The sequence below is a fragment of the Peromyscus californicus genome, unplaced genomic scaffold (assembly GCF_007827085.1).
Source record: "Peromyscus californicus insignis strain IS unplaced genomic scaffold, ASM782708v3 Scaffold_16__1_contigs__length_79575227, whole genome shotgun sequence".
NCBI lineage: Eukaryota > Metazoa > Chordata > Mammalia > Rodentia > Cricetidae > Peromyscus > Peromyscus californicus.
This window is the reverse complement of record NW_026294458.1, coordinates 13,729,104-13,751,162: the sequence shown is the minus strand read 5'-3', so window position 1 is coordinate 13,751,162 and position 22,059 is coordinate 13,729,104. Positions and strand designations below refer to the sequence as shown.

Here is a 22,059-nt window from a genome sequence, read left to right as displayed (position 1 = left end):
ATCAGGCTGTGCTCAGGGCCAAGGACACAGTGATAGGGCCGGGCCCCTACACAGACAGGCAAAAGGACACACTCTTTAGAGGTCTCAGTTACCATTCCATCCTGAAACCTTCCTTTCCCCCTTCTCAGATACCCAAGCCTCCTCTTAGACCTCACTCTCCCCGCTTCTCCCCTGCATTAGCTTTCCCCCGCTGCAGACATCCATGCCCAAGTTGACCTCAGTGACCAAAGTTGGACTACCCTGCGTACTGGTACCCTTATCCTTAAAATAAGACTAATGGCTGAATTCTGACCCCTCGAGGTTGCTGTGAGGGTTAAATTAATGAATGTAGATAAAATAATATTTTAAGAGTCTCTAAAATTATGGGTTAGTTGTGATAATAACCATTTTATGCCATTCCCAAGTACCAGGCAGTATAATTCCTAACATGCAGTATCTCTTTTAACCTTCTCAGCAACTCTCAGGTGGGTATTGCATTCCTTATTTTAAAAAGAGTAGCTAGAGGTCTGTCCGAGGTCATGCCTCTAGACGGCGCAGCCTGGGATCATCACCCTCTCATGCTGTCCCTCAAGTTTGGAACAGCAAAGCTGAATGCAGCTAGCTTTCGGCATGCCTGTCCAGTCTTTCTTTCCGAATTCCTGCCATGAGGAAGAGATTCTTCTTCCATTGACGTGAAAACTCTCCTAGTGCTCACATTTCCTGCCTCAGACAATCAATAGCTTCCTGTCCAGTCCCCAGTACTGCACTGAAGTGTAAACACCTGGGTGAGATGCCCCATGTCCCCAGTTCTCTCCATGAGTCCTAAGCAGACACTATACAAACCCTGTCCTCACTCACATACCTGGAGCAATTGGCGATATGGATGGCTGGCCCCAGGCATTCCAGGCCCCCACAGCGGGGCCTTGGGGAGTCACAGGATCTGGCCCGGCACAGGCAAGAACCCGAGTTGTCTCCATCTAAGTGCTCACACGGTTTCCATGGTGACCACGGGCCAAAGCCCCCGTCCCGTGTCACATTCCGCACCTGCAGACTCATATAAGGGGCAAGACTTCTGTCACACAAGGCAAAGGCAGGGGAGGGCATATACTGATGGGGAGTCGTGGCTGGCATGGAGGGGAAGGGCTAGGGGAGGGCACACAAGGGTTCTCACAGGACAGGCTGTGATGTTCTGGATCCAGAGGCTCATGTTGGAACTGTCCTCCAGTGTGCTGCAATGTTGCCGTTTCCCGTCCCAGCCGCAGTATGGGTCCCGCGCTGCCAGGCATGCCCTGCCAGATGGAGGTCCTGAGACTCAAGCTTACTGGCTTCCCAGTCTCAGCTTTGTCTCTAGAAAGCACCTGGCAAGCCCACTTTGGGCACCTCTTTCTATCCTGGTTTTCCTCTATGAAAAAGGTTAAGTTCAAAGTTAGGGATTTAGCTCAGCGGTGGAGCGCTTGCTCAGCAAGTACAGGGCCCTGGGTTCCATCCCCAGCACCAGAAAGATGGAAAAGAAAACAGCTAAGTTCACTGTGTCCTTGCTGTGGGCCTGGACCCATTTAAAGCACGTGCAGAAGCATGAATGAGTTCGGGTGCAATAACCCAGTGAGGTAGGCTGCTACTGTTCCATCAGGTAGGAGGAAACTCAGAGAGCTCGGCAAAGACTCAGACTTAGTCAAGAGACTAGACTGTTTTCTCCTGAGCTGAAGGGACCCCTTGCTCCTCACCTGGGACCACTGGAGGAGATGTGGTCTGCAGAAATGCAAAGAGACAGCCCTTCCCTGTCAGACCCTCAGAGCATATTCTTAAGCCTGGCTCCTATGAAAATCTCCTGAGGAGCTTGAAGAAACAGTGGTACCCAAGCGCTCCCCAACACGAGTCTCTGTGGTTTTTAGAAGTCCAGGACAAGGCTAAAGGAAGTCCTGTTGTGAATCACCAGGATGGCTAACCATCTTTTCGTGGAGCCAAGGAGAGGGGAGAGGAGGTTTCCCAGCGATCACACAAATTGTACCTTGTGGAACTGGACCCAGACCTAGGCTTCCCAACTGTCATCCCCCCTAATTTCCATCCTCCAACCAGTTGGAAGTCCTATTGCACTTCACACCCTGACTGGTGTATGGACCCATTTCTCAAAACTCAGGATGCTGGGTACAGTCTAGGGTCCTGTGTGTTTCCCCAGGCTTGAGCTGTTTGGGGCCAGAGAGCAGCGGCTAGCACTTTAGCATTGGGAGAATAAGCTGAGCCACTAGGGCAGGATGCTACCCCACCCTTCCCTGGCCACAGGGTTGGCCTTTCTGCAATGTCCCAGAAAAGACAGTGGTTCACACCCCAGTGCATGCCCCAGAATCCTCCACTTATACTCCAGGGCTCCTTTCTTCCTTTTCTTGTGGTTTACATTTTTTAAATAAGAAAGTTAAATCTCTGCTAGGAGGACTTCAAGGAGGAAGAAGAGAGTCTGTGGGGATTACAGAGTCAAGATGTGCTGTCCACTGCTAACTGAAGAGTACCAGATCCTGGAGGCAGAGGGAGGGGGCCCCTCCAGGCCCACGGTGAACTCACTGCCACCCCAGGGCACACTTTTACCCTGTTCTGATGGGATCTGCTGGGGAAAGTTGAGAGATCACAAAGGCGGGGGGGGGGGGGGGGGGGGGGGGGGGGGGGGGCAAGAAATGGAGGTGAGGAAAGGAGAGAGGCCTAGAGAAGGGACAAAGACAGTAAGAAGACGGGCAGGTAAGTTCACAGCATCACACAAGCTCACAAAAGGATCCTTCCCAGTGGCCAAAGATGCTGAGAGCCAACGGGATACACGCAAGAGTCAAGAGCTTGCAGCTTTTGCTGTCCTCGCGATGGGATTCTTCTTTTCTCTTGAAGCTTCAGGGACAGTCATTTGTCAGCCATGGTTTAATTGATTCACTAATAAATCAGTTAATTACTAGATAAGGTCTCACTCTATTGTCCAGACTGGCCTGGATCTTACTAGGTAGCCCAGGCTGACTTCAAACTCCCAGCGATCCTCTTTCTCATCCTCTCAAGTGTTTGGATTAGAACCACAGGCCACCATGCCAGGCTCCTGTAAGTTCTGTACATTTAGCAATTCAATAGGTCATGTCATTCACTGGAGGGAAAAGGAGGCCTTGCAGAGAGAGAGAGAGAGAGAGAGAGAGAGAGAGAGAGAGAGAGAGAGAGAGAGAGAGAGAGAGAGAGAGATGCAAATACAGAAGGAATAATTGAAGCCCCCTCCCCACCCTGACAGCACTAATTCTGAAATGCTGTGATTGGTACTTGGCTCCCTGACATGTAGAGCACAGCTTGTTGGCTGCACGTGCTTGCTTGTCTCATTTTATTAGCTTTGCAATAATAGGATTCTGCAGTTTCTAGGTTTTAGATCTACCTGTTGTTATTTGTTTATGTTATGTAGGGGGCAGGCATGCTCATGCCATGGCTTGTGTGCAGAGGGCCCCCACCTGTGGCTTTTTAGTAGTGTTAGTCCATGTTCCAGGCTGGCCCATGATCTTGTATAATCCAGGTGGTGCTTTGGGCATCTGTGGAAGAGGCCCTGATTGGACCCCACTGAGCACATCGTGGCCTACCTAGGAATCCAGAGCACTCCTTTGTCTGTGGCTTGTGAATGTTTCCTCTTTACTCACTCAAAGACAACATGATACATTTTATAGCATAAGCATGCTCATATTTTGCCTCTGAGACCAACAGTTTGATTTGAGGGTTTTTCACTGGCCGAATTTTACCAAACTGGACATTGTGGGGCTCAAAACAATCCAAGTGCACAAAGAATATTGGTGCCTATGGCTTTGAGATCCTGCTCACTGACTAAGAGTTGGACCACAAGAATCAAATCCAGCCAGTCGGAACTCAATAGAGCCCATGACTTGTTACAGATAACAACTAAGATTCTGTGTGTGTGGTGTGCATGCTCACACAGACGTGCATGTGAGCACTTGGGTGTAGAAGCTTGGGGACAACCTTGGGCGTCACACACCCACTTCCTTTATAACAGGGTCTCTCACTGGGATGCAGAGCTCACTAATTAAGCTGGATTGCTGACCACCAAGCCCTGGAACCTCCCATCTCCACCTCAATGAGGAGATTACAAGTGGGAGTCACCACACCAGGGATTTTCTTGTGGGTGTTGGGGGTTGAACTTGGGTGCCCATGTTTGCAAGGCAAGTGCTTTGTTGACAAGACCATCCTGAAAACCCCAAAGTAAGATTCTACCCAACAAAACAAGTGTCTGCTAGCAGAGAGATTGATTAAGGATGGAAATGTTGAACCAGCGTTTATAAGGCTAAAGCAAAACATTCTGGTGGAATCCAGTATGCCTCATGTTACTTCTTTCCCTAAAGCCTTGCTGGGTCTAAAGCAGTTGTTTCTAGTCTTGAGTGCAGATCCTAATTCCCTGGGCATCTTTTGAAACACTTATACAAACAGAACAAAACGCCTCCCTGCATCTGGGCCTCTGGAACTAAAAGTCCAGGGTTAGAATCTTTAAACGTCAGTGAATAGTTATGGTGTTAGAATCTCCAGTGAAGAGTTAGGGTGGAAAACTTTTGCTCCAGGACCATGTTTGTCAAGGTCCCAAGTCAAGTGGGATCTTGTTTCCTCCCAGGTCCTGACAGAATAAGGGGACAGGGGAGAAAGACAAAGTAGAAACTTGACACACTTTTCTCACCCCAAGTCCACTCACTCACTAAGGTCTTGAGAAAAAAGAAGACAGCAGATGTTCTACAGAGAGCCCACCCCGTTGGTCTGAGAGGCCTTTGAGACTTCTCTCCAGGGCCAGTGCCGCCTCCTCCTCCTCCTCCTCCTCCTCCTCCTCCTCCTCCTCCTCCTCCTGCTAATAACTAGAGGGGATGGCTACTCCTGCGGCTCAGGTGAGTCCACACTCACTGTCTTTGGGCTAAAGGGCACTTCAAAGCCAACAGAACAAGGAATGTGCTTTAGAAAATGAAAGCTCCATGCTAAAGAGCATGGAAGTGCCTGTCACTGAAGGAAGTGGCAGGAATTTAGAGTTCTTTCATGAAAAGAGCCATCAGGCCAATAATACATCACTGTGTCTTTTTTACTGCAGTGTCTCAAGCAGCCGTTACAGAGGGGAACAGGTTTATTCCACTGGCTCACAAGTAGGACGGAGATGGATGGTGGGCATTGTAAGCCCGAGAATCCTAGCTCCCTGCAGCAATAGTGCATGGGGGGAGCTGTCCAGGGTAGCAACAGCATCATGGTGCTTTGGAGGAAGTAGCAAATACTCAAGGCTGCCCAGAACAAGGATCTGGTTGGGAAGAGACACCATTGAGCCTGGGCCTAACCCTGAAGCCACGGGGCAGACAGAGGGTATCTGTGAGTGAGCCAGGGTTGAGGTGAAAGGTCAACAGGAAGGAGGAAAGGGCTAACTCATGGACTGAGCATCTTAGCTCCTCTCTGGCCAAGCCAGAGTATTGGTTATGTGGAACAGAGATTGCTTTGATTAAAGGAGGTAGAGGCAAGCTCCTGGATGCTGGGTAGAGGAGGAGGCTGGGGAGTGTCTCTGCTTACCCACTTTGATCTTCCCGACAACTTTGGAAGAAACAGGGGCAGACATGAAATGCCTGGAACATAACGAAGCCCCCCCCCACCCCCGCCCCCTTGATAGCACTAATTCTGATACGCTGTGATTGGTACTTGGCTCCCTCACATGTAGAGCACAGTTTGTTGGCTGCACGTGCTTGCTTGTCTCGTTTTATTAGCTTTGCAATAATAAGATTCTGCAGTTTCCAGGTTTTAGATCTACCTTTTTTTTTTTTAAATTACATTTATTTTTTTATGTTATGTAGGGGGCAGGCATGCCCTTACCATGGCACGTGTGTGGAGGGCCCCCCACCTCTAGCTTTATGACAGGATTTTCACCGTACACGTCAGCAGCTTGTAAGCCAAACTCAGGAAACAAGACTCCGAGCTGACCTTCTGGCACCTTGTTGCAGAACGGCAGCCTGTTGGGGACACTATCCAAGCTCCTGGCTTCCTCTGCGAGATCCTGCGAGTGGGGAATTGTCCCTGCTCCTCACCATCCTCTCATCCCACTACAGACCCATGGCTTTGCAGTGGGCTGGAGCCACACTAACCCATCACAGATGGCCATCTGACTCACGACAAGGTTACTAGCCGCAGTCTGGCCTGCCCTCTCGAGTAACTCTCTGGATCGTCTGAGACTCTAACCCCATGGTGCCACCACCATGATTCAGGTCAAAATTCTCCCATGACATTCTCAGCTGGCCTCAATCCACTCTCCAGGCCCACTCCCCTGCACCAGCCTCTTCTGAGGCCAAATAATTGGTTGACTGAAGCATCAGCCCTGGGAGGAAGGTCACCCTGTGCTGGGCAGGGCTGCCTAGTGAAGAATAAAAAATACTGGGCTACTGGGCTTTCCATCAAGGATTTATAACCTCCTGGAGAATAAGGCGTGTGTTAAAAGTTTAACAGCGACACCATATTTAAAGAGACCAAGAAACAAGGGAAATGCTCTCAGCAGGTAGCCGCTGCTTTCTGGCCTAACAGAGCTGTGTGTATTTGGTGTCATAGAGGTGTCATAGATTCCCAAGGCCAGAGAGCCCAGGAGGCTGGAGCCTCCTAAAAGCAGAAAATAAAAAGGAATAAAGATACTGTCTATCCTTTATGACTTGCGAGCCTGGGCCCTTCATGAGTACCAGGCCCGGTCTTCACAGTTCTGCCAAAATAAAACATCACTGTGCCATCAAATCTCTCATTTTCCTGGCAAGAGAACTGAAGCTCAAAATGGTTACTCAGTTTGCTTAAGATCATGCAGCTCATGGAGCGTGGAGCTGAGGTGGGTTCCCACTTGTGTCTAATTCTACCATCCGCATTCTTCCCAAGACACCCTTCTGCCTTTCCCCACGTGGTAGATCCAGGCCAGGGTTTCTCTCCCTAACTGGATTGGCAGAGTGTGGCAGGCTGCAGTTATGGAGTCACACAAGCCTCCCCTCACACTAACAGCTTAGCAAGGCGCCCTGTGCACAGCAAGGCTTTGCAAATGTGTGTCACTCTGATGGAACCACATGTGGGGGCCAAGAGGAGCTCTGGCGACTACCCTCCACCAGCAGCCTCCTATACGCGTCCATCCTTCCTCCTCCTCCGTCATCTGCAGGCCTCCGTCCAAGCTCCTGGTGCTCTCAGAGAGCAACCCTTGGCAGCATGGAGCCCATTTGTCTCCCAAATCCCAAGGACAGATGGTGCAGCCAGGAGGACTCCGTTGCAAAGGCCATGAAGTCCACGTGGCTGTTTTGATGATCATACAGAGAAGGGACGCAGCCAGGGTGGCTTCAGGAGCTGGGAGTCTGGGACACAGCTCCATTTGGCCTTGGCTTCCTCCCTTAAATACTAGTGTCATTGCTGCCAAATCTGTGGCTCTACTTAAAGCTAATGTGACCGAAAGCAATGGAACATTACAGTTCTTACACATGGCTGCCCCATCTGACTGGTGTGCCTTCAAGAAAGTTGAAGACTTGGGGCTGACCCAGGCATCATCTCCCCACCGCCCCACATCTGGGCAAGAAGTGCTGCAGTTTCGGAGGCCAAGATCTCTCTTTCTGAATGAACTAAAGGTCCCGAGAGCAAATCAAGTGAGCCAGAGATGGCTGGCAGGCCAGAACTATGGGGTTGCCCACACACACACACAAAAAAAACAACAGCCACCACAATTCGCTAAGTGCATGGTTCCCTTAGGCAGCAACAAGGCTGAATAACACTACCAAAATCCTCCCAAGATGTTTCAGGAGCAGGCCACCAACGTTTGGAGAGGTTAAGTGACTTGTTCAAAGGCACTACCCAACTGGACACTCACAGGGATGCGAGGGCAAGTGGTTCACTGGAAAGCCACATCGCTTAAGCACCATCTCCCTCTGAGGCATGTGATTGGCAGGATAGCCGCCACCACCACCACCACCACCACCACCACCACCACCACCACCACCACCACCACCACCACCGCAGACCGCCCGGGGGCCCTTCTCTTGCCTTGGCTTACCCCTGACTACGGTAGGTCAAGCACCTCTCCAGAGGGACCCGCAACACCCGGTCGCTCAATCCCACGAAGAGCGCACGCGCACTGTGCAGGATGCGCAGGCTCCGGAGAGGTTCAAGGCGCCCAGGGGGCAGCACGTGCAGCTCCTCCAGGTAGCAGCCCCGCAGGTTGCGGCTGGCGGTGGACAGCGCTTTCAGGATGGTGCCTGACTCTGCGGGTCAGAGGAAAGTGGCCTTGAAACCAGTGGCAGTTCAAAGCAGCTGATTCCCCACCCGGCAACAACCACTTCCCCATCTGCCGGCGCAGATGGGCCGGGGCCGGCTCACCCGTGCCTATGTAGAGTACATGGTAGAGCGTGTCCTTAGCTTGCACGAGGTCTACCACGAGATGTGAGAAGCGGACGCTGTCCTGGGTGACACAGGGCTCTGGTGTCACCGGCTGCACGGCTTCGCTCATCAGGAAGAGCCGCTGTGCATCCTGCAGGCTGCGCTCGGTGAGGTTCTCGTTGGGGCCAGTCTCTGGCAGGGTGCCGCACTGCCACAAAGCACCCAGTCACTGGAGCCCAGTCCTCACATGCAGGGACTGCCATGGCATCCTTCCCACCCATGAAGACCTTGGGTAGACACTAATTCTCCAACACTCCTGGTCCCCAGCATTCTTTCTGGGCCCCTGAATCTTTCAGGGAAGGATGCTTTTTCTTTAAAACTAGGAGAAATTGAGGCTGGGAAGATGGAGGAGGAGAGACCTGCCAGGGTTGGGGAAGAGGATAGGAACGCAAAGGGGTCTGTCCAGACAAATCATTTGAATGTGAATGGTATCCTGTAAATTTAAACTGCTTCATAGGCGCCCACCCCCGACAGTGGGCCAAGGTGTTTTCTCCTTTATCCCTACTGGCTCCAAGTTCGTGTTTTCTAGTTTAAAGCGGGAAGGCAGCCACCTTTTAGTGCGCACCACAAGAACCCTTGCACAGACCCAGAAGGGATGACCCAGTATAGTCCTGTCCCTGGTTCCAGCAAAGGAAATAAGAGATTTGAGGGAGTTGGGTGACCTACCCAACATCACTGGGTTGGATCTGGCTCAGAATTGCTGAACTGAAAAAGCCCCAGCCTTTCCCAAAGCCACATCACTCCTGGCACAGGCAGTTGGAAGGACATGAAAGTCAGTCATCTAGGCTGGGTGCGGTGGCCCGCATCTTCAACCCTAGCATACAGGAGGCAGTGGCAAGAGGACTCTGTGAGTTCAGGGTCAGCCTTGGCTACAAAGTGAGTTCCAGGCCAGCCAGGGCAGCACAGTGAGAGCTTCCTCAAAAATAAAGAAATAAATAAAAAAATTCTGCCATCAGCCCTTTATGCTCTCCCATCACAGAATAGGGGATGCATGTACCAACCATGCCGGCCCCAACCACTGCCTGGATTCAGAGATCCTATAGGCATTAATTAGTTCCCTTAGTGCGCATACTGTGAATGATCTCTGATAAAAACCCCAAAGTCTGGCCACAATCTACCTGTGTAGTACCCTCCTGGTCTCTCCTGCTTTGTAGAGTTGAGGTCCCTGTCTCTCTGGACTTGTGGAGTCAATTCCACAAGAGTGGGTTCCCTAACCCTGCCTCTCCTCTATCTCCTTAACAGCAGTCCGAGGAGTCACCACCCTCTTGGGGACCCATCACAGACCCCAAAGCCTAGAGCATCGGGGCTGTGCTGAGCAGTCTATTTGTGGCTGGTGAGAGGCAAAGGAAGAGAAGCCGTACCTGGAAATTGGGGATGGGGTTGGCAATAGGGAGCCAGGCAGCCCTGGGATTCTCCTGGTAGCGAAACGGGCCATTGAAAGCCCTGGAGATGGCACTAAGGTTGAAGGCGCAGACGGCGGAAGCGGCAATGCTGTTTCTAAAAGGCAAGAGGTGGTGGAATGTGGCCCTTCCTTTGGGATTCGGCCCTCCCTGTGGGCCAAGCATCCTCCTCAGAGGCCCCTCAGTCTGCCACCATTCCTAATCTCCCTAGGTTAGGAGGTGACTCTGATGAGCCTGGTACCTTCTGCACAGTGAAGGGTAGGTAATCCTCACACTCTCCCACCCTACCACAGGAGGATCCCATTGGCAAGAAGCACGGGGGCATCCATCCCTCCGTGGAACTTCATCCCCTTCCCTTATTCAGTGAGGGGTGGAACACAGTCAGTATCCCACATTAAGAAATACATTTTAGCTGGGTGGCGGCCGCGCATGCCTTTAATCCCAGCACTTGGGAGGCAGAGGCAGAACTGTGAGTTTGAGACCAGCCTGGTCTGCAGAGCGAGTTCCAGGACAGCTAGGGCTACACAGAGAAACACTGTCTCAAAAAAAGAGAAAGAAAGAAGAAAGGAGGGAAGGAAGGAAGGAGGAAGGAAGGAAGGAAAGAAGGAAGGAAGGAAGACATTTGATATTACATCTACATTGAAGTCTTGTGAAACAATACTATCCAAGCTAAATATGTTATACTTTGATATTTGATTCCATCTATTCTGCTGTATGCATGTATGTATTAAATAGATGGGTAACATACCACTGGTTTATGCTGCATCCTGCAACTCCTCAGAACTAGATAATCACTACAACCCTTCCAGGCCCAGAATCATAGGTCTCTACGAATGTGAAGTGACCAGGTCACAAGATGATGTCACATCCACCTGTCCAGTCTCGTCTCTGCACTGGTTTCTCTCCCAAATGTGTCCATTATCCTGGTTCCAGACCCCCCTGTCCCCCTGAGTCCTGACCTATCCTTCTGCTGGTCTCCCCTCAGCCCGGAAAGGCTCCTAATCCCTTCTGCACAGAGCAGCCGGCATGAAAGTCCTCAAATTTACACCTAGCTGCTCAACGGCCTGTTTCAAATCCCCCAGTAATGTCTGCTTGTCCACAGGGTAAAGATCAAAACCCCAAGAACAGTCTACAAGGCCCCTGGGACTCCCCCCCCCCCCCCCCCCGCAGCCTTATTCTCTCCCATCTACCTTCTGTTCCTTCAATACTCCTGTCACACTGGCTTCTTCTCAGTACGTGAACTTTTTTTTCCCATCCACCCAAAGCTTCGCACAATTTATGGCATGGGGGCTGGAATGCCCTTCAGATCCCAGGAATTTCACTTCCCAAAGGAAGCCTCCTGTGATCGCCACCCTGTACCCCACTTTCTCCCTCTGTAGGAGTTAGCAAGGTTAAAATGGGTTGCTCAAAATAGCCTTGCCCACTCTAGACTGTCACCCCCTTCATGGCATTGCCGTGGCTGCTTTTGCTCACTGCTGTCCACCCCCGCCCCACCCCAGGACAGGCACCTGGCATGGAGGGGTTAGACAATAAACCGTTTATTTTTCCTTGATGTCTCTCCAGCTCCTTTTGCTCTCTGCTCACAGTCACTCACACTCCTACACCTACGCCAGCCATACTTAGTCATGGTCAGCAGCTTTTCAGCTCATGGCTTGTGTGAGCTGTGCTGAATATCTGTCCCCTGGCCAGGAGGTCCTCTCTGCTGCTGCTTGCCAGTCTTACCCATATCCTCGACTGCTGCCTCAGCCTGTCCTTTCTGTAGACAACTTGGGGCATCCAGCGCCTGCTACCTGGCATCACTCTGTGGCTCACCAAGCTCCTGATGTCCTTACAAAATACCCTGCACAGCATGCCCCGCTGCAAAGGCCTTCCTCAGTCTCAGTGGGGCCCATTCATCACTCTTAACCTGAAGATCACTTGATTTGTTAGCCTCCACACGGAGGAGCAGGAGAGGAGAGTCTGACATCCCTGGAAAGGTTGCCTTTCCTCACATCCAAGGAAACAACAGGGGTGCCAGATGCCAGCTTGCAGGTTCTGGTGTAGCCAGGAGGGAGGAGACAGCAGGATTCTTGGAATGCTGCTGCACGTAGGTTAGAAGGGACCATGGAGAATTGGTGCCTGGGGCTGCCGCCCATTCACCCCATGCTGGCTTCATCACTGTCCTCACCAGCACACTCTCCCTTTAGGAGCCATCAGGCAGCTCCCCTCCCTCTCTGCACATCTGGCCTGGGCCTGCCCTTCCCAGCAACTCAGAGCAGGTCCTTACCGCTCCAGAGGTGGCAAGCCACAAACAGCCAGCTGCGGGAGCCAGGAGACCTCTGCTTTGTGGATGCAGACGACACCAGACTCTGAGAAAGGGTCTGCTGAGCCACCCGGCTGCCAGGCTAGGTGGGGCAAGCCCTGGAATGATAGGGAAGCTGGGCACCAGAGTGGGGGACTCACACGTTGGTGGTGAAGACGCCGTAGATGAGGTCCTGCTCGGGCAGGTGGAAGGCACTCTGTAGCTCGTTGTAGTAGAAGGGGACCTCTCCCGGGCGGGAGCAGTTGAGCCGGGCCTTCATGAACGTGGTCCACGTGTCCTCCAGCAGGAAACGGCCCCCCACGTCATTCTTGCACACTCGAGCCACCCGGGAGTACACAGTGCGTCCACAATCATGCTCCACTGCGTTCTCCCGGAGGAAGAAATACGCAAACAGCCCAATGTCGAAGGATGCCACGAAATTTGGCTCTGTGGGGATGGAAAGAAGAAGGCGGAGTAGGAAGGGCTTGGCTGTGTCAGTATTCTCGGGCGGGCATCTTGAATACCGTATCCTCGCTGACCCAGGGGCTCCAAGGAAGCCTGGTCCCACTTCCACGTAAAGTGAAGCTCTCGTATTTGTTGCTTGTGCTAATGTTAACAGTGTTACTTCACTGGATAAAGTACTCCATCATAAGGACTTTATTGGTTCCTCCATTTAATCCTCGCTACAGTATAGAAGGCAAGTCCGAGGACTGCTGTCTGTTACAGATGAGAACATCACAGCAGAGAGCAGCTTGGTCCTTGCTCAAGGCCATACAGCTAGTTAGTGAAGAAATGTATTCAACCTCAAGAGACAGGAAGTACTGTCTCCTCATTTCCTTCCTAATTTCTTCCTTCCCTTAAGCCCTTCTCTATTCAATTTCTAACTCTCTCCCCTAATAGCCTGCCCTTTGTCTGTTCTGGGTCCTCGGGACATCTGGGGCTCAGCCCCAGTGTGTCTTGGTCTTTGGGGAAACACCTCCCCAACTCTATCCACTTTATTGATGAAGTAACTGAGACAGGAAAGGCCCATGGAGTTTCGAAGGCAGGACAGACCTGCCCCAGGCCTGGGCCACCTTACCATTGAGCCATTTGGAGTTATACTGGGCAGTGCGAAGCGGTGGCCCATTGCCCAGGCTGCGGTAGATGGCTGGGTCCCGACCTGAGAAGTCAATGACGGTAGCGGCATAGAGCTCCCCCTGGGAGGAGATGACGGCTGTAGAGTTGTGTCGTGGGTCATAGGGGCATCGGGCCACACCATTGATCTTCTCGATAGTCCGGCTGAGGTTCTCCACCTGGAGACAGTGGGAGAGGAGAGCTTTACCATGGGGTCCTGAGACCATCTGTTGTTTCCACCTTAGAGCTGTCTCCTCTGGGACCCTTGGTTTTTGTCTCCCCCCCACCCCCGCCCTCCCCATGTCTCAAGTACCCTCATCACTTCCCCTCTGTGATCTCATAGCCATTACAAAGGGTGAGGTCCTTTATGAGTGTCCACTGGACACCAGATCGCTGTTTCAAGTAAGACTAACGAAGAAAATACTGAAGAGAGGTTCCATTTGAATTTCAGATGAAGAATGATTTTTTTTTTGGTTTGTCCTAATATTTCACGGACATACATTCTCCACCCACCCTGCTACATTTTTCAGTCCTCCACTCCAAGCCTGTGTGCCTGGGTAAGACACCATCCCCCAATACCCCACTTTGTCTGCCCCTCCCAACAGCCCACCTGTCTGCTGGAGCACACTGGGGAAAAGGCATTGGTGCCGCACATGAACACCTTCCGACCGGAAACAATCAGGACTCGCACGTAGTTCTGACACTCCTCCTGAGGTGGGAAGGAAAAACAATGGCGGGCCACAGCTCTGCCTGTGTAATTCTGGGCATGGTTACGTCATACGGCTGCATCATCGATGCCAAGGAATGTCCTTCCACGCCCCTGCCCTGGATCCACGCTGCTCTGAGATCTAGCTTGTGTCTGTGGGAATCCATTGTCTCCCTTCACCCTCATCCTAGTCAGGCTTCTGGGGCAAGCGACCTCATGCTCACAAGGACCCCCAACATCTGACCATAAGCTTCCAGAAGAGCCCCTGCTGCCTCCGGCACGTACCTCAGTCTTCCCTTTGCTCTGGCAGGAGCGACGTGTGTCCTCACTGGAGGCCCACTCTGTAGCCTGCGGAAGGAACAGGGACATTATCTGGTGTGCTCCTGGACACTGCTCATTTGGGTAGATGGCAGCCTGAAGGTTAGGGCTTTCTCTCCCAGCACCTGAGGTATTTGAGGGGCTTCCAGAGACTCTCACCCCGAGGTCTTTTACTAGAGGGTGGTTCCTGAGTCAAACACCTTCTCTGCCTGATTGGAGTGGGGACACCTAGGGACCTGCTTTCAACTTCATGGGCTCCATTAGCCCCCTCACAGCTTTCTGGGAGCCTCTCCCCGGGACAGCTCTGAAGCTTGAAGTGACCAAGAAGGGTTTTCAGTACCACCCAGGTTGGGGACAGGAAATGTGCCTTCCAGAAGTCCCTCAAAGGAATGGGAGGCTAACTTGGGTCTCTTTCCGAAGGTTAGACTTTGGAACTCTTAGAAACAGGAGTTGTAATTTTCCCACTAAAGCCCTGCAACACGTTATGTTTCCCCCTCAATCTCTGTAGACACAGAGTTCTTGGCGACAGTTGAAGGCGCGTGGTAGGCCATGGGTAGGAGTCTTCATAGGCTATGTGTGTTTGTGCCCTCTACCCTGCTGGCTCCAGGAAATGAAGACTTCCTCTCGCCCCAGTTACTCCTCCCGTGAAGTCTCCCGTTCCCTTCTTCCATTTTGTTTGCTTTTTGCAAACACAAGCTGAGGAGGACCTTGAACTCAGATCCCCCAGCCTCTGACTTCTGAGTTCTGGGGTCACAAGCATCTCCATGATTCCCACTTTATAGAGCGCTGGGAATGAAACCCAAGCTTTTGTCCACCGCCCTCCTTCACTCTGGCATCATTCACAATGCCGTGGGCTTAGGGGCTGGAGACACAGCTTTCTCATGCTCAGAGCATTAGGAGAGGGCTGTCTCCACCCAGGATCGATCCCCCCCCCCGTTTATTCTCTCCCCATCTCTGAAGAGCACTGAAAGGAAAGGTGATACTTCTCACACAGGCAACTGCCAACAGCGCTGATGTATAAACATGAACCACACAACCTGTCCTAGAAGGCCTGAGTAAGCAGATCTCTCTCTCTCTCTCTCTCTCTCTCTCTCTCTCTCTCTCTCTCAATCCCCCCTCACATACACTCGGCTCTAATTCCTCACAAAGCTGCTTTGCTAGACAATGGGAAGCTGGGGACAAAGAGGGAGCCACAGGGCTGTTCCTTGCCTTCCAGACTGGCCCGTCACCTCTAGAGAAGCATGGCTGCTTAGAGCAGAAAGAGACTGGCCCCCTGACCCCCGCAAGCACCTGCACCCAGGAGCTGGTCTCCACTAGGCGGGCTGGGTCTGCCCCTCTAGGTCGGCTTCTCAGCTTTAAAGAAGGCAGATGACCTTTAGGGTCAGGGTTCATCTGGACGGAAATGATAAAGCATTGTTACCCTAGGACCCATCAGGTCCCAGGTTACGCCCCACAGAAGAGAAGAGGATAGATAAGAGTTCTTGGGGTTTCTGGGGGCGGGAAGGGTCAATGACCCCCTTCCCACACACACACTGAGCCACAGACAATAGGTAGCTGATGGCAAACTGCACAGAGCCTTGGGGTTCCTGCATGGGGCACATTGAAGGGGCCAGCCTGTTCTTAAGGGGGAAGTTAAGGTCGTACGGAACTCAGCAATGGCACAGACACATGCCAGGGACTTGGCCTTCTCTCTTTGACCTTCATTGTAAGGGAGAAAACTAAAGCCAGTGGGGTTGAACGGTCTGATCAAGGTCACAATGCTGGTAAGGAACAAGCCGCAGAGCAGACCACCGATCCAGGCACTCAGGAGCCTTCTGCCTCCCGTCACAGTCAGCAGATTCCATGAAACAAAAGTTAGACCATATGGTCCAACAAGAACATGCATGTTTATAACAGTAACAGCACAGAAAGGGCTTTCCAGAGTCGTTTTTATTTGAAAATTATTTTTTTATCAAAGTAACGATGTGCAATTTCTAAAAACATAAAAAATTATTAACAACTCCCCTAGTAACCACTCCTTCCATGCTGCAGTGGCTTTGCCCTACAGCAACCACTTCCCAGCTGTAGCTGTTAAAAACCTACACCCCATGGCTGGAGAGACTGCTCAGCAGTTAACATTTGCTGCTCTTGCAGAGGATGGGGTTCGGTTCCCAGCACTCACACTGAGTGGCTTACATTCACCTGTAAATGCAGCTCCAGGGGATCTGATACCCTCTTTTGGCCTCCCTGAGCACCTGCACACACACACACATACACACACACACACACACACACACACACACACACATACACACACACACCCTAAAAGTCCTAAATATGTAAATCCATCTCACACTCAGTTTTAGACCGGAAAAGCTCTCCCGCTTGTCTGTCTCCATTTTTACCCCAGCCCAGAGCACATCTACAACTCCCTTGTATCTGTCCTTCCTCAACAATTTGTATTTTAATTAAGATCCAACATTGGTATTCACGTTATTGTAAATACATAAAAACTCTTCCCTCCAACCAGCTAGTGCCTCAGAGTTCCCTGATGGTAAGCCACTGATCGGTGACTCAAATCACATTGAAAGAAAATATGCTGCCAGTCAACACTTTCATCGCCTAAAATTTTAATGTAAACTTATTGGAAGTGCTCTTATTGAGATGTGTTTCTATCACATATTGATCTTGCACATTAAAAAAGAAGGAAACATCCATAAATCTAAGTGTCTTTAACCCTCTTACACTCAGTGCACGCCTCTTCTGAATTCCTTTCTATTTGGAACTGTCACTTTTTATATTGCTGCTTTTCTTTTATCTAGAACATCATTCGTTGAACTACCCAGGGGTCAGCAAGGCAGGGATTCTCAGAGCGCTTCGCTCTGGTCTGCAGGACTTTCTTCTGAGACACTGACTGGTCTCCAAGTCTGGATGCAATCCTCTCTTGATCTCACCAGAGGCGTCCACAGGTCTCTGACCCATCCAGATCCGTCTTTCTTGTAGGCTCTTCCCAAGACTGTCGTGCCAAAGGGACTGCTGCTGGCCACAGTCAGACGGCATGAATAATGACACCTGCTCAGGCTACAACAACTACATCAGGACCGAAGTGTAACAGTGGCTAGCATGACTGCAAGACGCTGTCCATTGGGAGACACCCCTGACTTCAGACTCATTAAACTGTAAAAATGGTTATCCGAAAGTCAATCAAATACTCATAATCAGAGGCGGTTTCCTTTCTCAAACAACCTTCTCCATTGATTTTTCTCAAATGTTCCAAAAGAAATGCCCTTCCATATCCTTTCTGTGTGCACAAGTGATTCTGATAATCTATTGGTTTCCTTCCTCATCTTCATACCCCATCCTCCTAGTGAACCCAACTCACTGCTTGTGAGGCCTCCTGCTGGCTAAAACCAGGGCCTCGCCTCTCTTCTGCTTCCCGAAGCCACATTGCCTTGGTTCTTGATTTGCTTGCTTACTTTGGTGGTATACAACTCTAGTATCTTCCTAAGAAGGAACATTGTGGATCAGTTTTTAGAGTTCCCTTGTGTCTGATTGATTCTTTCTTCATACTGATGGTTTTCATGCAGAATTCTAAGTGACTATAGCCCCCACCCAGTTTTATAAACATCTATCCATTGTCTTCTCTATTCTGGGATCACCTGAAGAATCTGGTGTAATTCTTCCTCCTCATCTGTCAGAAGAAGGCCATTCTGTTTTCTTTAGACTCTGTGTTGTATTTTAAAATCGGCACAGAGGCAGCCTTGGCGGGTTGGGGCCAAGGGGCACGCACTCACGCCATGCGATAGCACTCATGTGGAAAGTTTTGTTGGGGGGAAGGGAGAAGGGAAGAGAGGGAAAGCAGAAAGAAGGGAAAGAGAAAAGGGAAGAGAGGAAGTGGAGGTGGGCGCTAACTCCTGGCAAGAGAGAGGAAGGGAGGGGGCGGGGCTTCTCTTAAAGAGGACTTTATGTCCTAAGATGACTGACATTGTTAGGACACTGGGCTCACCAAAGTATTGCTTGCTCATTGGCTGGGTCCCTGAGGGGCAGGTCTGAATGCTAACACTCTGGAAGCTTTATGTTCCCCGCCCCCCCTTAAAAACAGGGCTTTTAATTTGATGTAAGTTTGGGTCACTTTTGACTTGAAGACTTGGCCTTGGTCTTAGCAAATTTTCTTACTTTCTTTTTCCCTTTCTTCCTCACCCTTCCCTGTCTTTATTTTGGGAAGTGTATTAATCCAACCCAAGTTGACCCACCTGCCTTGGTACAGTCTCTAGCTTTCTGGCATTCCCTAGTTTTCACTCCTTGATCCTACTGTTCTGATTTTGGTAGACTTGTCTTCAACTTTTATCTTTGAATCCTTCAATTCTTATTTTCCTAATTGCAATGCTAGCTGTCATACTTTCAACTTACTGCTTTATAAAAACATTTTCCATGTGTAAGGAGATACAAATTAGTTTGTAACTGGACTTAAAATGCTTTCTGTTTCTTGTATATTCTCCGCTGCTTGCAGCTTGTGTCGTTTCAGGTTTATTTTGGTCTTCCCTTTTATTTTAAGGCTTTCCCCGAGTTGATGGTTTTTGACTATTTGTGCGCATTTTTTTAAAAGCCGCTAGGTATTTTCCACTGAAAAGAACCAAGTCTTCTTGAAGAAATGGCTGGTTCCATCCAGGGTAGTAAATGCACAAGGCAAGCTTAGAACATCTTGTCGTTCCAGAATGCTAGGACGCCGCACTAACTAGATAGAATTAGACAGAGAGGACCCGGAAGCCGACTTGAAGAGGCCTCCCGCTGTGACAGATGGGGTAGCTAAGAAAGATAACAGCAGCCATGGACGGAAACACCGTCAACAAGTGTAAACTCGGGACTCTGAAATAATAACAAATGAGAGGCTGGGATGCAACTCACTGGGGAGAGGGCTTGCTTAGCATCCACAAAGCCCTGGCTTACAGCCCTACCTAGTGCTGCATCACAGTGGCATGGAGGTGCACTTGGGAGATGGAAGCAGGAGGATCAGCACTTCACCATCATCCTTAGCCACATAAGTGAGTTCGAGGCTAGCCTGGAATACACAAGACCCTGCCGCAAAAGATGATAGATAGATGGATGGATGGATGGATGGATGGCTGGATGGATGGGTGGGTGGACAGATGGATGGATGGGTGGATGGGTGGATGGATGGATGGATGGATGGATAGACAGAGAGATAGATAGATAACCTACTATTGAAAGGTACTAGCGAGCCAGCTCTTCACAGAAAACCAGCACACAACAGCAGAATACTGAAAGGGTATAGGACATGTCCTGCAACAGTGTGTCAAGTTGGTATATTGATTGTTTCAAGTTGAAATCACCCGAGGAATTGAAACTTTAGAAAGGACCATTTTGCTTTACTTTTCCTACAGGCGGCAAACCATGAAGTGTCTTATGGCAGAGGAATCCTCTCCGTACCAGAATAGGACAATAGCTTTCATTACCACAGACTGGTGGGAGCTAGGACAGCAATTAAAATAAGTAACTCACTGGAAATAACATTTCTCCAACAAACTTTTACACTCCCCTCAATGCATCTTAGCGCCATTCCTAAGAATTTAGACCGTATAAACCCATTGTTTGTTGTTTAAAAATATAAAAGCTTCTTGCTTTGGTCATTTATTTGGATTTCGTTGTTGTGTAGAGATCTCCCATTATGTGTGAATCATGAAAACATGTATGGTTTTCTCTGGTTAACCAGTCTTGTAGTTTTTGGTTCCCATCCAGCTAGAACCCTCAGAAGAAGTCAGGGAGTGGCGAGGGGATGACTTTCTCTTCTATATTAGTGTATGCTATTCAGTTGCTTCTCTTGCCCAGCTAAAGCAACTTCGTGGCGGAAAGTTTTATTTGTCTTCAACTGTCGATGAGTATGGTCGATCACGGCAGGGAAGGCACGGTGCTTTATGTCTCGAGGTCGCAGCAGTGGGAGCTTGCTCACATCTGGAAGGGCCAAGAACCAGACAGCAGGCCTGTAAACGGCAAGGCCTGCCCCCAGTGATTCATACTTCCGACAAGGATCCACCTCTTAGATGTCCCACAATTTGCCAAAACAGTGCCATTACCCAAGGACAAAACATTCAAATGTGAACCTGTGGGAAACATTTAGCAAACCCTTAGCTTGCCTTTGGTGCACAAATGTATTGTTGGGTAATGAAATAACAAAGGAATTGGCTTTATAGATGCAATCTAGTCAATATACTGTAACACCAAAGAGTAGATGGAGCTAGGAAATGATCATCAATACCACAGACAGAGATTCTATGTACCTCCCGAGGAAAATATCCAGCACCTATGCAGTAATCTTGCCAGAGTCCAAATTGATGAAGCCTGTAACAATCAATGAACATCTGATGCAGGGACAGAACATAAATTATGCCACCCAGATTGTAGTCAGAAAAATCAGGAAACTATTAGACACATGACCAGGTTTCTTCAATAAATAAATCACACAAAGAAAGAAAATGAAGAAACATTGTTTAAGGAGACTTAAGAGACATTTTAGAAGCTGTAGTGTATTTGGATCCAAAAGTATTGTGACTTTTTTTTCTTTTTACTGTCCTGGGGATAGCTTCACACGTGCTAGGCAATAGCTCTACCACTGAATTATGTCCCCAGCTCTGTATTGAAATTTTATGATATGATTAGGAAAACTTCAGAATTTAGTGATATGAAAATATTTCTAAGTCACTTAAAAGTAATCCTTATCATTAAGAAATGTATAGTGAAGTCCTCTCTCTCTCTCTCTCTCTCTCTCTCTCTCTCTCTCTCGTTGAGATATGATATCATAGCCCAGGCTAGCCTTGAACTTGCCTCAGTCTGCTGGGATTATGAGTGTAAACCATCCCACCCAGACTTCTCTCTCTGTCCTTTCTCCCTCCCTCCCTTCCACGTTTTCCTCTTCTCTGCTTTAATTATTTCAATTAAGTTTTTTATAATGCTGGGGATGGAATCTAGAACCTTCCCCATGCTAGGCCAGGGCTTTCCCACTGCACTCCATCTCATGCTCTGTGTACTGAAATCATGATTGGTGTGGTATGTCTGAGATTTGCTTCAAATGACTCCTGACAGGGAGGTGGGGACCCTAGATGTAACAAGTGTCACCCTGACCTAATACTGAGTGCTCTGGTTTGTTGTGCTATTGTTTTCTCATGTGTGTGCTATTTTACACCATGAACAATTGCTTTTAAGTACCAAACATTACACTGGGAACTTTATGAGTAGACTTCTTAGGTGCTTATGGGGGCGTGTCTCTCTTAAGCTTCCCCCCAGGAACCCCATCTCTGTCATACTCTAGAGGTCTGGTCTCTGAACTCATTGAGTTTCTCCAGCAAAGATTTCTTCATTCTCCAGCCTGGGAGCAGGGAAGGCGAAAGGTTTAAACTTGAGTTCTTCATTCTAGACCCATACCCCCATGAGTGCCCTCCACCCTTCCTATAGACTCTAAACATGAACTCTCCATTGGGACTCTGCAGAAGAGGTCTCAGCCTCTTTTATTGGGTGAAGGAGATGGATGAGGAGTCCTGGTTCCAGCCTTTCTGTTTAGAAAGTGGCCTATTTTAGTTGTCTTTATTCTATAATACCCAGTACCTCAGCCTGAGATCTTCTGGAGACTCGGCTTGCTTTCCTGCCACACCCCCTCTGTAAGTTACTCAGCTCTGTTAAGTCAGGATGATCCTTCCATCTACTTCCATCCCCCAGAGAGATAGACTTTCTTCTCCTCAGACGTGTTCCCTCTCATTCTCTCTGTTGTGTGCATGTGTACCTATCACAACTCCCCATGTGCCTTTGGCGGGTTCCTGTGAGGGAGTGGAGGTAGGCGGAGATTATGTTGTCAGCAG

General features: G+C 49.8%; 1 protein-coding gene across 1 annotated transcript in view; it reads right to left on the bottom strand.

Moving 5' to 3' along the window:
- Positions 1 to 22,059, bottom strand: part of Sema5b (semaphorin 5B) — a 123,180-nt gene that overhangs the window by 4,922 nt on the left and 96,199 nt on the right. Inside the window, exons 5-13 of the mRNA XM_052740439.1 lie at positions 14,180 to 14,242; positions 13,799 to 13,897; positions 13,154 to 13,367; positions 12,237 to 12,522; positions 9,756 to 9,891; positions 8,335 to 8,542; positions 8,012 to 8,219; positions 1,151 to 1,268; positions 842 to 1,023 (exon numbers count right to left, since the gene is read on the bottom strand). Coding sequence (XP_052596399.1) covers positions 842 to 1,023; positions 1,151 to 1,268; positions 8,012 to 8,219; positions 8,335 to 8,542; positions 9,756 to 9,891; positions 12,237 to 12,522; positions 13,154 to 13,367; positions 13,799 to 13,897; positions 14,180 to 14,242 — 1,514 coding nt within the window. The remainder of the gene's footprint in view (positions 1 to 841; positions 1,024 to 1,150; positions 1,269 to 8,011; positions 8,220 to 8,334; positions 8,543 to 9,755; positions 9,892 to 12,236; positions 12,523 to 13,153; positions 13,368 to 13,798; positions 13,898 to 14,179; positions 14,243 to 22,059) is intronic.